At 35.8% G+C, this 15459-nt stretch overlaps 1 protein-coding gene across 1 annotated transcript in view; it reads left to right on the forward strand.

Annotated features, from left to right (window-relative positions):
- The first annotated feature begins 916 nt into the window (after nucleotides 1–916).
- The window catches only part of Kpna3 (karyopherin subunit alpha 3), a 59708-nt gene continuing 45165 nt past the window's right edge, over nucleotides 917–15459 (forward strand). The window contains exon 1 of the mRNA XM_010636965.3: nucleotides 917–943. Within this exon, the coding sequence (XP_010635267.1) occupies nucleotides 941–943 (3 nt within the window). The 5' untranslated portion in view covers nucleotides 917–940. The remainder of the gene's footprint in view (nucleotides 944–15459) is intronic.

Here is a 15459-nt window from a genome sequence, read left to right on the forward strand (position 1 = left end):
TACCATTTTATTACATTATAGTTTATGGACAGTCTTAATTATGTCTAGATTATTTTAAAGCACGATCTATCAAAGTTTCATCTGCCAATATTTTTTATTTTTTATTTTTTTGGTAGCGGGGATCGAACTCAGGTCCTTGCATTTGCAAGGCAGGTGGCAGAACCACTGAGCTAAACTCCCAGCCCCCTCATCTGCCAGTATTTTAACATACTGTATTTGCTTAAAAGGTAAGGCATATGATAGTCTCAGTATGTTTTTTTCTTTTGAAAAAAACTCATATGGAATAACTCATAAGGTTATTCCACTTGAAAACCCAAACAATTGTCATATAAATTAAATACCCATTTTAAAGTACACTTTTAGAAGTGACATTTTGCGCATCTGGTGTTTTTACATTCAATGCCATAGACTTTTTTTCAAACTAAAGTTACTTGGAAAGGCCCCTTGAGTTCCTGCCTCCAACTCTGGAAACAAAATTGACTTAAAGTCATTTGGAAAGAGACCCTTCTTCCTGCATAGATCCTGTTTGCATTCCTCAAAATACCTTTCCTCACATACCTACCGCATAACTTTTAGACCAAAATGAACACTGCTGTCTGTGTCAATTATTTGTATATGAGATGTGATACAGGAAACTGATAGTATTTTTAAGTATTCTCCTCAACAAAGGAATAATCATATCTCCTTGATAACATTCTATGGTTAATTTTTAACTTCCAGAGATGATAATAGAAGTTATTACTGAATGAATGAACTTTATGTAAATAAAGGCTTCTTCATTTCTGATAGTGAGGTTTTTTTAATGAAAATGACTAAGGAATACCATGGATTATCATAAAAATATTACTTTGTGTCTCTGTGATAGCCTGATGTATTCCAGTTGACTGCAGAAACTTAAAACAATGAAGTGGGCTTATCAGATACATATAGGAGCATTAGAATGGTAAGTAAGACAGCTCTGAATTTGTGCTCCTGACCCCTCTTATATTGAAACAGTGTATACTCTTTTGCAATTGTTGTCTCAGAATCCTAAAAGAGGTAGAGAACCAACTACAATATATTTTTGTCATGTTTACAGAGGATATTAAGATAAACACTGTTGTTATTTTTATAATAATAGACTGAGGGAGAAAGCTGAGTTGATGAGTATGAAGGTACCTGGACCTGCATTAAAATAATTAAATCTCAACATATAAATCTTCAAGAAAAAAAGGAATTACATAGCCTTAGAAGTATGGCCATGTTAGCTAAATCTTTTTCAATTTTATGAAATGTTTTTTAACTGTGGCACCTAGTATTTTAAACAAGGGTCAGAAAAATACAGGAAAAGGCTTAAAGTGTATTTTTATTGAATAGTTTTGGTTTTCTGTTTTTCTTGTTTTTTGAGACAGGGTCTTGCTATGCTGTTCAGGCTGGCCTTGAACTTGCTGTGAAGCCCAGGCTGGCCTCGAACTCATGGTGATCCTCTTGCTTCAGCCTCCAGAATAGAGAGACCAAGAGTAGCTGTGACTACTGGTGACTGTCTTTAATTGCATATTTTGGGAATGGTACTTGATAACATTTATTAGTGTAATAATCCATTAGTGGTTAAGTGTTCACTTATTGTATCTCTGTTTACTCTCCTTACTATTGTTAGATTTCCCTTGCCTTAAGATGGCTGCCACATGTAATAGCAGCCTCCATGTTAAAATATGGCTTCTCCCAACAAAGGGGCAGGCTTCTTCTTCCCATCATGCCTCTTCTCCTGCCAGAAAAGTAACCTGATACTTGCTGCCTCCTCGCAGCTAGGGGTGTCACAAGCCCCTCTTAGTGATGCCACCGGTACCTCGATCTCTTAATATGACATCATTCAACTCCCAGCTCACCCTGCTCCTATAAAAGAAGCTCTCAGTTCTGCCATGTTGCTTTTCTCTCCTTTGTTCGGAGACAGCCCAGCAGATCTCTCCACAATAAAGGCTTATTATGGTCCTGGTCTGGTCTTAGTTTTTGGCTCTTTTTACCTAACATATCTGGTGCCGAAACCCGGAAAGAAGGCTGTCCATTAAGTGACAGTCCCCCATAGGCCGGGGTCAATTAACCTTTCAGCTGCCTCCCCCAGACCACATCTGCTGAGCCAGTACCTCCTCGGGTCTTTCTACCTTTGCTGTTGTTGACAACTCATGTCCACACCAGTTACAGATTTCAGAGTGAGTAGATAGTTAGCTTACCTTTATTCGGGTACTATGACTCGTTCTCCTCTCCCTCTGGAGAGTACTTGGAAATCCAAGTGTTTGGTCAGAGAGACCCTCTTAGGCCACTGGGCCTAGGACCATGCCCCTGGAAGATGCCCCATCAGCCTGACTCCTCTCTCTCTCCCCTTCTGGGGACTAGCTGGGGAAATATCTCTTTTGCCCTCCTCATAGGGAATTACTAATTCCCTCTTAACCTGCCCTAACAGGGGTGCCCAACAATCCAAACCCCCTCCCTTAGTGCCTCTTGGCTGCCTCCTGGCACAATGTTGTCTCCTTGAACTGTTGGGACCCAGCTTTAAGCCAAAATGACTCATTTTTTATTGCAACCAAGTTTGACCTCAGTAGAAATTAGATAATAAATTTCAGTGGCCCGAAAATGACACTTTTCAGTTTTAACATACTGAGTAAAGCAATTTATGCAATTTTTGTCAATGCAATGCCAAATGGTCAGAAATCCCCTACCTACAAGCCTTCTTTCTCGTCTCTCTCTCTGTCAAACTTGTTGGCTTTCTCAGGTATTTCTAGCTCTAACTCTCATCCACCCCTCTTGTCGTCCGCCCCATTGTCCTTGCTCCAACTGACTCCCTCATCCAGACCTCAGCCCAGACTCCAAAGTGACTACTATCTGGCAGACTGCTTTATAAAAGGTTCTGCCTGTGAGGCCGCCTTGGTAAATGCTGTTTTATTCTTGTATATGTTAGTGTTTGGACTTAATTGCTTAAAATTATTATAAAATGGGTGTGTGAGTTTCTTCTAGCTTTGGTATTCAAGTTTACTTATTTGTATAAAAAATTAATTTACCTTTCAATGGGTTGTTGACTTCCTTTTATATCTGTAAGCCAACTGGGAATTAATTTGTTTCTAAAACAGTACAAGTTTGTTTGTTTGTTTGTTTGTTTGTTTGTTTTACTTACAAAGTAAATGGGTCTTTGTATCTCAAGGTTAAACATTTTTCTACATTTCATTTAAGGCAGAGATAAATTCTAGGACTACAGGACATAATAGGCTATTCTTGTATCTTAGATGTCACTATTTTTTTTAATTGAGTTTATTGGTACATTTTAGGTATACAGTACAGTTACATTCATTATTGGGATCTTGTACCTTTACATGACAGTCTTGGTTCTCATTTTTCCCCTTGTCTCTCAGATGTCACTAGACACCATAAATAATCTCTGTTCTTGACCCTACACCCACCTTGAGGCAGGAACTTTGTTACCATTCCCTCCTCTGGCTAATTGAAAAATGTACCTTTCATCTCCAACTTAAAGAAATGTTTAATTAGTATGCTTAAAACATTTTTTGTATATTACAGATCTCACTTTGTAATTATAGGGTTAACTTGCTCTTTCTGTACTTTCTTGAACACAGGAATTTAAAAAGGGAACATTTTAAAATTTTAACAAGTAAAGTTTGTTATGAAAGGTTTATAGTAAATGAGATGAAAATATGTATATATTTTAAAAGGCTACAAATAAAGGGGATATACTTTTGATATAAAAAGATTTTGTATGTTTGTCTTGTTAGAAGACTAAAGAGAGATACACAAGACCAGAAGGCCTAGGTATGTTGAAAAGATACGCGGAAGTGATTTATCAAAGAAATATATATGTTTGCTTGTTGGTTTCAAGTTTGTTATTAAAAGGTTTACATTTACAGTCCTTCTGATTCTAATTCTACAAGAGATCTTTGTTAATTAACCTGCAAAAGTTTTGACAAGTCTTAATTAAAAGAGGTTATAATTCAATTGGCCAAATATATTTGAGTGCACTCTAGTTTCATAAATTGTCTTTTGTGTTTGTCTGTGTCTGTCCAGTTGTTTGAAAGTGTTTGTCCAATTATACTTTTTGATCAAAATGACAGTAAAAATACAAATAAATTGTTAATTTCTACAACCTGGTTTTAGATTAATTAAAAAATTGTCAAGATAATTAAATATAAACTTTTATGTTTGGATAGACTCCTGTTGGTGAATAATGAAACAGTTGCTCAGAAAAATTTATTCTGGTCTTTATTCACTAATGGGAGACCCAGTAATTTTCATAGCCTTATGGGAAGATATACCTTGCTAAATATGTTATAAAATGTTTACATTGGTTATCATCAAAGGGTTGAGTTCTAAATATATTATTGTGATGTGTTTATAATGGTCAATTTCAAAATATATTTTCTGTGGAAAAACGAGGAGTTATTTTTAAAAATCCTTTTGGTAACAGGCTTCTATAGGACATAAAATTTCATGTAATTATAATAATTTTTATTGCTACTTTTCTGGTGTACAAAATACATTCATGTTTTCTGACTATACAGGTTTTCCAACATATTATGAGAATAACCTTTTGATTCAGGAATTTGTCCTCTTCTGCTCCATCTACTTAAGATTACAGGTACACTTGTAGACCCATATACACTTTCCTTAGATTGCATCCTATCAAAAGGTAATAACTTAGTATGAGTTTCCGGTTTTTTGTTTTTAATGTGTTTTTAGAGGGGAATAAATACTTTTAACAGTGGCTATTTTATACTAAGATATGTGTCTAAGTTTGTTGCAAAGGTAATATGATTGTCATGCTAAAATATTATTATTATGTGTGGCTACTGATTCAAAGTTTTTTCTATTGATATTCTATAGGAAATCAACTACTAGCACAACCATGATTGATAAAAATAATAGTCTTCTATACTGTAGATTCCAGGGTGCTTGCTATCCAGATAAAGTTGTGATAGTTAAGCTCACTGCTCCTAGTGTACTACTGATGTCACTGATCATCTCTTCTGGGTGATCAACCACCAAAGGGCAGAGACCAATACTAAAAGATAACTGGGCTAAGAAGACCACCAGTATTTTGGCCCTGGCCCTCCAAGGTTATCAAAGATCCAAGGTATGAAGGAACCTTTCTTTAATGCCTTACATCTTTGGTAAGTCACCCAACCTCCTGAGCAGGGAGATTGCTGGATACCAGAGGACAAAGGTAATATGTGCCAAAAGAGGGTCACCAAGAGAAAAAATCTCCTACGCTTTCACCGAGAGCCATTTGGTCAAGCAAGGCCCGTGACCCATCCTAATGGCTAACAGGCTCAGAGGCTCTGTGCATGGTTCCAAAATAATGTCTAAAAAGATTTAACTGACCTTGATAGATAGCAAGATGTTCATATTGATTAAGATAGGTTCAGGTCTCACTTAAACTTGGTCTTAAACACCCAGCAGAAAAGAATAACCAAAAGAGGCAATGAACAGGCACTAGTGATAGACTTTCAAAGCCTACCACCCCACCTCCCTATAAAGGGATAGATCTCTAAGTGGTAAACCAGATAACCTAGTCTCCAAAAAGGCTACAACACCTTATTTAATACCACCCTCCACTGTCTCCCTGTCAATATCTCAGACTGTTGGATGTATATGTCCGTTTACCCCCACTTGTTCACTCCAATTCCCATGCCCCTAGATTTTAACCTGTCTGTCTCAAATGTCAATTTATCCACAATTCTGGGACCCTTCGCTATGGGTCTCCCATTCCCTACACAGACCACTAACCTGTCATACACGGGCCAAAACGACAACATCACTTGCCTTGCTTGCTCCCTCTTTATCTCAGAAGAGCACCCAATCTACTTGTCCAACGACCTGTACTTCATATGTAATCAAGAGGCATTCTGTTTGATGCCTCAATCAGTCTGACATTTTCTGTTACATATACTTCCTTAGCCCTCCCATGACCATCTATACAGAAGCCCATGTGTCTAAACAAGTTCTCCCACAGAATACAATCAGAAAAAGGGCAGCTCCGTGTCTAGTCCCCTTCTTAATGGGAGCAGGAGTCCTCACTGGGATGACAGCAGGGATAGCAGGCATTTCTACACCCATACATTTCTATCAGTCCCTGTCCATAGAGATTTTGGAAGACATGGATAAAATAATCCAGTCCTTAAATACAGTACAAGATCAAATTCTCTAGCAGCAGTCATGTTACAAAATAGAAGGGCCCTTAACTGCTGACAGTGGCCCAAAGGGAAATGTGCCAGGTGCTAGGTGAAGAATGCTGTTATTTTGTTAACCAGTCACGGATGTTAAAGCAAAGGTTAAAGAATTACAGCAATGCATAGAAGAGCGGAAAAAGACAATGGAATTCTTGGGGAATAGACCAGAGCTATTCCTGGCTTCCCTAAATTATGCCTTCACTAATTTCCTTCTTGGGTCCATTGGCTTATATATGCCTTTTAATCATGATAGGGCCCTGTCTGCTTCACTGTTTTCAGAATTCCTTGCAGGAACACATGAGGGCGTTTACGAGTCAGACAATCACAGAACTCATCCTGGCGGTGTACTAGCCACTGTGGCAGAGGGAAAAAGCCCCCACCTACTGCTGCCCCAGATTCAGGTTTAGCCCCAACCTTTGCCCCTTTGTCTGCTTGAAGAAGCTCCAGAAGAAGAGACCTTCACCCAATAACCATAAAACAAAAAGCCTGAAATGTTAGATTTCTCTTCCCTTAAGATGGCTGCCAGATGGAATAGCAACCTCCATGTTAAAACATGGCTTCTCCCAACAAAAGGCAGGCTTCTTCCCATCATACCTCTTCTCCCGCCAAAAGAGTAACCTGATACTTGCTACCTCCTAGCAGCTAAGGATGTCATAAGTCCCTCCTAGTGATGTCACAGGCTCCTCCAGTCTCTTAATATGACCTCATTCAACTCCACCCCAGCTCACCCTGCTCCTATAAAAGAAGCTCTCTGTTCTGCCATGTTGCTTTTCTTTTCTTTGTTCAGAGACAGCCTAGCAGATCCTCTCCATAATAAAGCCTTGTTATAGTCCTCGTCTGGTCCTGGTTTTTGACTCTTTTTACCTAACAACTATTATTTAACAGTTAAAATTTTTTTAGAAGGAAAAATGTAAATAAATGATTCTAAATGTGAAAATCTTAGCATTTAGGTATATTCACAAATCTTGAGTTGGAAGTTTGTGATTTAATAATTTCCAAGTAGGGTTACCTTATTTCATTCTAGAAATGTAAATTTATTCCTGTGTAATGAGAATAAATTGTCACTGCCTGAAATCCTTAAGCAGAAGTAAAGATCATTTAAAATGTTTCCTCACTCTTTTGAGCAATTTAAACTTACTGTAGAGGACTATAGTTAGTAACAATAGTGTGGTCTTTGGTTCTGTGTTGAGTTCTGGGCATGAAGTTTTTGCTTGGAAAAAAGGATTTAGTATTTGTAAGCTAAAGTTCTACAGTGACTGGACATTTGCTTTTGTTTTCTAAATCTTTTGGTTGTGGGTCTGAATTGTCTGGAACTCTTGAAACATTGAAAAAGTGGGAGAGTTGAGAGATTTAGAGCTAAATAAATCCAATTTTGAAGACAAAGGGAAAAAGTACACAAGGTATAGAGTGTGCTATGGTATAGTGCAAGCAGCATTGTCCTTGAGAATGACTCACCCCGAGTTCAGATTGAACAAACATGTATTGTGCAAACTACCTCCTTTCAGTATTGTGGAGCATAGGGAAATAAACATGAATGAAACAAGATCCTTGCATTCAAGAGGTATTTAATCTACTAATGTCAATAATATAGCTTTCAGTAACTATAAGATGGAATGTATAGTTTAATGAAAATGAAGGTGGTTTGAAACATAGAAAGATAGATGTAAATTATAGCCTCCAAGATTAGGGAAGCCTTCATAATAGAGATGACATGAACTAGGACTTGAAGTTGCATGGCTAGACTAAGGTCTGTAGATTAAAATAGCAGAGATAAATTTTTTTCTACACTAGTTTTCTGGCCACAGTGCACAGCCATTTTGATGAACTCTCCTTGGTTTTGTCTTGGTGATCCCAAGAATTGGCAAGAGCCTCGTTAGATCAGTTTTTGCTCTGGTGTGCCTTCCAGAGAGGGTGGTCAACTGTGGACTTGGGTTGTGGAGCCCATGCACCCTTATACCTTTAGCTCAGTGTGCTATATAATAATTATTTTCTGTGTAGGTCAAGATTTGAAAAAAAAATTGGACCACTGTTTTAGTTTAATTAATAACTGTGAATGTTGCCAAGTATTAAATTCTAATGTAACTATAGAGTCTAAGGAAATAGCACTCATCTGCTTGAAATTCTGTCCCCCTCTTTCTTCACTGGTTGTATTTGAGAGAAGAAATTGGTGTCTCAGCTGACTTGTATCAAGGAAAAGGGATTAAGATGATTCTGGGAAATAAAGTGTGGGTGCTGTAGATATTCAGAATATGATTCCTTTTGTTTTTTTGGTTTTGTTTTGTTTTCATAAATAGGAAATATCTGGTTGTTGTTCTAGGGATCATTGGGAGAGATTCAGCAGCTTCTTATTCTTCAGTTTTGCCTGCTAGACTTTGTTTATCTTTATTAACAATATAATAAATAAAGTTACCATTTGTTCTTGATTATATTAGAACATGATATGAAAAGTACAGCGGTAAAATAGGTGTCCTGTAAACATTATGGTATATTTTATTCACTTACAATACTTTTAAAGGTTGTTACTTATTACTTGTTTAAAAATTTTTTAATTACAGGGTAAATCAACTTCCACAGTGATAACTCAGCTCCAAGTATACAATATAGTAGTAACAGAACAAAAATTTCATATTGGTAATTATATATTATGAAATTTATCTTTGAAGCAAAATGATTTAGGAAGAGTTTAAATAATTTAATACTTTCCAATAGAATAATGAACATTTTTATAGAGCTAATAATATGGAAATGTTCAACTTGACGAGTTTGACAAATGATTACGCCTTTTAATACTGTTAGAATCAAGATGTTGACTATTTTTGTCTGTCCAAAATATTCCTGCATGTCCCTTTGCAGTAGCTTTCTCTTATTTCCAGCCATAGGCAAATTCTAATTTACTTCTTGTCATTACAGATTGCCTTTTCCAGAATTTTATGAAAATTTTATAACACATTCCTTTGTGGCTGGCATTTTTTTTTTTTTGCTTAATATAACATTACTTACTGTTTTGTGTATTGGGAGTTCATTCTTTTTAATTCCTACTCATACTTCATTGTGAATATACTACTTTTTTTTTTTTAATCTACCATATCTGTGCTGAACATTTGTGTTGTTTTTTGTTGGTTATGTGTAAAACTACTGTGATTGTGTGTTTACAGGTCTTTGTGTTGTTTCTTTGTGGGATAAATACTGAGGAGTACAATGGCTAGGTCATTTGATATGTATTTAATTTTATAAGAAACTTTGAAATTCTTTTCCAAAGTGGTAGTACTATTTTGCTTTCCCACCATGTGATTTCTAGTTGTTCTACATCCTCACCAATTCTTGGTGTTGGCAGTCTTTTTAATTTTTGTCATTTAAGTGAGTGTAATGAAATTATGGTTTTAAATTTGTCTTTTTTGTTTGTTTGTTTTTTTAATTTTTTGAAACAGGGTCTTGCTTTGTAGTTCAGGCTGCCCCAAATTCACTATGTAGCTCTGGCTGGCTGGTCTCAAGCTTATGACAATCCATTTGCCTCAGCATCCTGAGTGTTGGGATAGACATGAATTACCAAACCCAGCTCTAAATGTGCATTCTTTTGATGACTAATGATGTCTGGCATTTTCAAAAAATGCTAATTTTAGGCCAGTTATATATCTTTTTATAAAAAATTTTGCCTAAAATTTAGGTTATCTCAATTATAAAATCATAAAAGTTTTTTAAAAATATAATCTAAATACAAATTCTTTGCCATATATATATATATATGGATTGTGAATATTTTCTTTCAGTCTATTTTCTTATCAGTATCCTATGAAGAGCAAAAGCTTGTACCCTTTCAAAGTACATTTTACCGATTTTGTTTTTATGGTTTGTATTTTCTATGTTCTAAGAATTATTAATTATCCCAAAGTTTCTGTTATGCATTATTTTTCTCCTATATTCTAGAATTGATCTTTTTCACCTTTTACATTTAGGTCTGTGATTCATTTTCAGTTAATATTTGTATATACTGTAGATAAGGCTTGGTGTTCATCCAACACCTACTGAATTACCTTAGCATTTTTCTTGAAAATCAATTCAATCATTTATTTGTGGCTCTATTTCTGGACCTTACTCAGTCTTATTTATCCATGTGTCAATCCTTATGGCATTACCACATTGTCTTTTTGTTCCTTGTTTCTGGATTAGTTTGACTATGTAGCAGACATCTGTAAAACATACCACCCAACAACAGCAACATACTCTTCCTTTTCTTTTGTGTGTATAGGTATGGGTGTGGGTAGGGTATGTGTTCTGGGGATTGAATCTAGGGCCTTCAAACTGAGCTACATCCCCAGTCCTTTTCATTTTTTTAGTTTTGAGATATCTTCAGTTGCTCAGGCTGGGCTTGTACTTAAAATCTTCCTACCTCAGCCTCCAAGAGCACTGGGAGTACAGGCATATACTTCCACAACTAGCTAGCATATATAACTTTTTAAGTCAACATGGAACATCCTGTAGGATGTTCAGGTCAAATGGAACATTCTGTGTTATACTGTTAAACAAATCTCAACAAATTAAAAACATATAAAAAGTACTATGTTGCCTGATAACAGTGGAATGAAATTAGAAATAAGTAACAAATAAATTTGGCAATCTTATGCTGTGAAACTAACCACCATACTCCTAAATAAATCAATGAGTAAATTAAATAGCAGTAGATATTAGAAAGTACTTTCAGATGAATATAAATGAAAACATACCAACATTTATTGGAAGCACTGAAGGCAGTGTTCAGGAAAATTTATAGTTGTAACCACCTAAATTAAAATGAAAGTCTGCAAATCTGTAACTGTCTACTTTAGGAAGAGAAGCAAAAACTAAACTAAAAGCAAGTAGGAGGAAGGAAATAAAGATTTGAAAGGAAGTAAATGAAATAGAGAATAAAAAGCTGTAGAAAAAAAATCAATGAAACCAAAAGTTGGCTCTTGGAAAAATGTCAGCTAAATTGACAAATCTCAGTAGACTAATAAGAGAAGACTTAATTTACTAAAATACAGAATGAAAAAGGACATTGTTACCAACCTTACAAATAGAGCAGTTACTAAGGGAATACCTTGAACAATTGTAAACAAACAAATTGGATAATCTAGATGAAATGGGAGAATTCCTAGAAAAAAACAAAGTACCAGACCTGGCTCAAGGAGGAGTTGATAGGAGTTTCAGTTCTTTTTATATATAAACTTTACTATTAAGCTCCACTCCCTGATACATTTTTAAACTGTGACTAACAGGTCCTGTGGGACTCTATAGAAAAGGAAGGCTGGAGATTTCTATTCATTCTTTTTTTGTTTGTTTGTTTAGTTTTTGAGACAGGTTCTCACTATGTAGTTGAGACTGACCTGGAACTCACTATGTAGCCCAGGCTGGTCTCGAACTCACATAATCCTCTTGCCTCAGCCTCCTGAGTGCTGGGATTATAGGTGTGTGCCACCACGCCCAGCTTCTATTCATTCTTAATTTCTCATTTTTTAGATGAAACTAATGCTTGTCTTCTAGAGATGATACCAAATAGAAAATTTAATATAGTTTATAATTTATTTAAACTTAATATAATTTTATTAATATTTTGAATATGTAGTCATATGTTGCTTAATCACAAGGACACATTAAGAAGTATGTTATTAGGTAATTTTGTCATTCTGTGAATGTGATAGTCTACTCACACAAACTTAAATGGTAAAGCTGGTCACGATGCAGTCAAGAGGACACAGTAATGTGAGATGTGTGAGGTTACTGCTGGTATGCACTGTGTACTCTTTTACAGTGAACTTTTTTGTCGGGAGGAATACATACTAAAATGATAAAAATAACAATAAACTAGTAGCAGTATATTATATTATTGTGGTACTGTATATACTTTTCTATATGACTGTCAGGGCAGTAGGTTTGTTTATAACAGCATCACCACAACCCTTGAGTATGCATTGCACTTGATATTACTGTCACAATGGCTACAACTTTACTGGGACATAGGATTTTTCAACTCCATTATAACCTATGAATTCAGCATCATACATGTATGTGGTTCGTTGCTGATGTTATGTGGCATATGATTGTATTTAGAATATTATGTGACTATGTAATAATGATATATTCATAATGTTACATATACTGGTCTAGATTCTAGGTCATTTGCTTTTTTGGGGGGTTATCGGGGCTCAAACTCATTGAGGACCTTGTGCTTTTGAGGCAGGTGTGGTGCCACTGGATTAAATCCCCAGCCTTCATTTGCTTTTTTGATGTAATTATTATTATATAGAGAGACCATGTTTCAAACTTTGAACAAGCTTTCAAGAATGAGAAGTATACTTCAGGTTCATAAATCACAAAATATGTAAGTCTACTGCAAGTGGTGTGCAGACAGCAAAACATCAGTAATCTTAGAAGTTGAATAGTCATTTTAAGAAGGAATAAAAGAGGTTAGGAAGAAGGAATATATACCAAATAGACTAGATTAGCTTGCTAAAAATCATTGAGGTTAAACACTCAGTGGATACGAGAAGCAATAGCATTTAAAGTTGGAAATTCTGATTACAATCTGTAAACACAAAAGAGAAACAAACATTGAGCATTGATGACTACCTACTTTATAACTACACAGTTGGTGCAACGTAGTTGTTTATGTTTCTCACTTAATTCTCAAAGAGTACTTAATTCTGAGAGTGAACTATTACTGATAGGGTAAAAACAGTAGGTAAAGCAAGATCAGTGAGGAAAATGATGAGCTCAGTTTTGAATATCATAAGGAACTTGTTCAGATTTCTGGAGAGTGTTCAAAGAGGCACTTTAGAAAAAAAAAAGAGGCACTTTAGCACAGGAGAGAGATCTGGGCTTAAAATTATAAGCTGCTTAAATCCAAGGTTGTAGGATTTACTTGAAGAATAAGCCAAAATCTGTTCAGTTAAAAATACAGCAGTTTATTTACAGGAAGCTACATTTGAAGGAGTGATTTAAATCTGATATCTGAAATTTTTTCTCCATATTGGTAAATCTATAGAGACAAAAAGTAGATTATTTGTTATATGTGACTGAGGTGGGGGATGGGTAGAATGGGGAGTGACTGCTAAAGGGTACAAGTTTTTTATGTAATGATGAAAATGTTTTAAAATTGGTTGTGATGATAGTTATATCAACTCAGTGAGTATCTTAAAAGCCATTGGATTTTACACTTTACATAGGTGAATTTATGGTGAGTTATACTCAGCAGTTCTAACAAAACTGCTTTTCATATTTTGATATATTGATTAATTGTATCCAAGAATATATTTAAATTAGCAAAATATAAACAGTACTACTTCAACACCAAGTAGATACAGGTATTTCCATATATTTAAAGACAAACTTGATATTTGATTATGATCTGACTAGAAAGTTATATATCACTGCACATTTCAGAATTCATCAGGAAACACCTACATGGTACAGGTGTTATGGTAATTGAAGCATATATAAATATATGGATTTGGAGGGTAAGTAGATGTATGGGCCTCTGGGTTATAGACCAAGTCCAGGAAAAAGCAAGATGGCTAGGTAGACAAAGCGAAAGAGCAAAAAAAAGCAGGAGTATGATATGGAAGTTGGAGATATGAGAATGTACAGTTAGTTGGTTTGAACAGAAGGTAGTTGATCTTGGTAAGAGAAACATCAGTCGAATTTTTGGATGGAGTGAATTAAGTGAATGGAAATCACCAGGCATGGTGGTGCATGCCTGTGTAATCCTAGCACTTGGGAGGCCAACTCAGGAGGACTGCAGTGAGTTCGAGGCCACTCTTTGATACATAGTGAGCTCAAGGCCAGCCTGAACTACGTAGTAAGACTGTCTCAAAACAAAGAATGGAAACAAAAACAATATTGACTACTTTTTAAAGAATATTGGCTAAGGAGGACAGTAGTGAGAAGATAATGTAGATTGAGAAAAAAATTTTAATGAAAAACACGAGTATATTCATAATAGTGGAAAATAAAGGATGAGAAATGGTAGGGGACAATTGATGAGAATATCAAAGTCAGAGCATAGATAGCCACTCACCTCTTGCAGTATCGTTTTGATAGGAGGAAAGGATGTTTGAGGATACAAGTTTTGGGGAGTAAGGTTGGGAAGAAAATTTGGATGAGCCTGATAAGAAGTTGAGGTAGTTGCTACTGTCTATTGGTTTCTCTTTTCTCAGTAGGAGAAAAGGTCTGTTGAAAAGGAGGAATATATGGGAAAAGGGGGTTTGAGAACTATAGTTTTTTCTGTGTATCTAACCAGGGAAGGTTGGAAAGATTTTCAAATAGCAAACATTGAGACTGTATTTGAGGTTAGAGACTTAGAATTTGTAATACCCATAACAGAAGTTAAGCAATTTGATTTTTTGTTGAAGCACTTTTAGAGTAAGAATTTAAACAACCTAGGGTTAACTTTTTGCCAAGGTAACTAGTTAGAGGAGAAGGCCAGAGGTGTTGAAATATGAGGACTGTATAAGAAGCAAGCAAAACCAGGAAGGGCTTGGTAGATTGGAAGAAAATCAAAGAGTTTAGGGATTCAAGTAATTTTTGTGGGTCTAGGTCAATTGTTAAATTGCCAATTAATGGTAAATTGGTCAGTTCCTTAAATTGGATCTGTGAAAGTTGTCAATAAGGATTTTTGCTGCTAAGACAGGGATACCCCAAATTGAAGAACTGTGTACAACAGTGTCTTATTAGTAAAATCCTACTCATTTCATGTGAAATGTTGAGCACTTTGTAGCTTTTGAATGCAATGTGAAACATCCAAAATTTATCCTAGTTGGAATGGTGCATCAGCTGTTTTTTGATGAAAGGATAGTCACAGAATCGAGCCATGGCAAAATTGAAATTTAAAGGGGGAAAAAAGAGAACATCAGATTGTGCCTGGCTGACTTTTTGAACTGGACTCTTTGAAGAGTTTTTGAAGACACAAGGAGTCTTAACAGGGAATTGTTAAGATTTGGATTGGAAAGGAAACTGCCCCACTTGACAGAGTCTTCAGTGAATACCAGGGAGATGGTGACAGGAATTAGAATGGACACAAGGTAATAATGGTTAGATGGCATAAGTCTTGTCTACAACTGGGTAGAAGCAATATAGAGGTAGATGGAACTTTGATCCTGACACAGGTCAAATATGAGAGTATGAGATGTGTCCATTAACGATGAATGAAGCTGGGTACAGTTGCGTCCCCTGGTGATCCTGGTTACTTGGGAAGCTATGGCAGGAGGATCCCAAGTTC

Source organism: Fukomys damarensis, unplaced genomic scaffold, assembly GCF_012274545.1.
Source record: "Fukomys damarensis isolate Sample0158 unplaced genomic scaffold, DMR_v1.0_HiC HiC_scaffold_38, whole genome shotgun sequence".
Classification (NCBI taxonomy): Eukaryota; Metazoa; Chordata; class Mammalia; order Rodentia; family Bathyergidae; genus Fukomys; species Fukomys damarensis.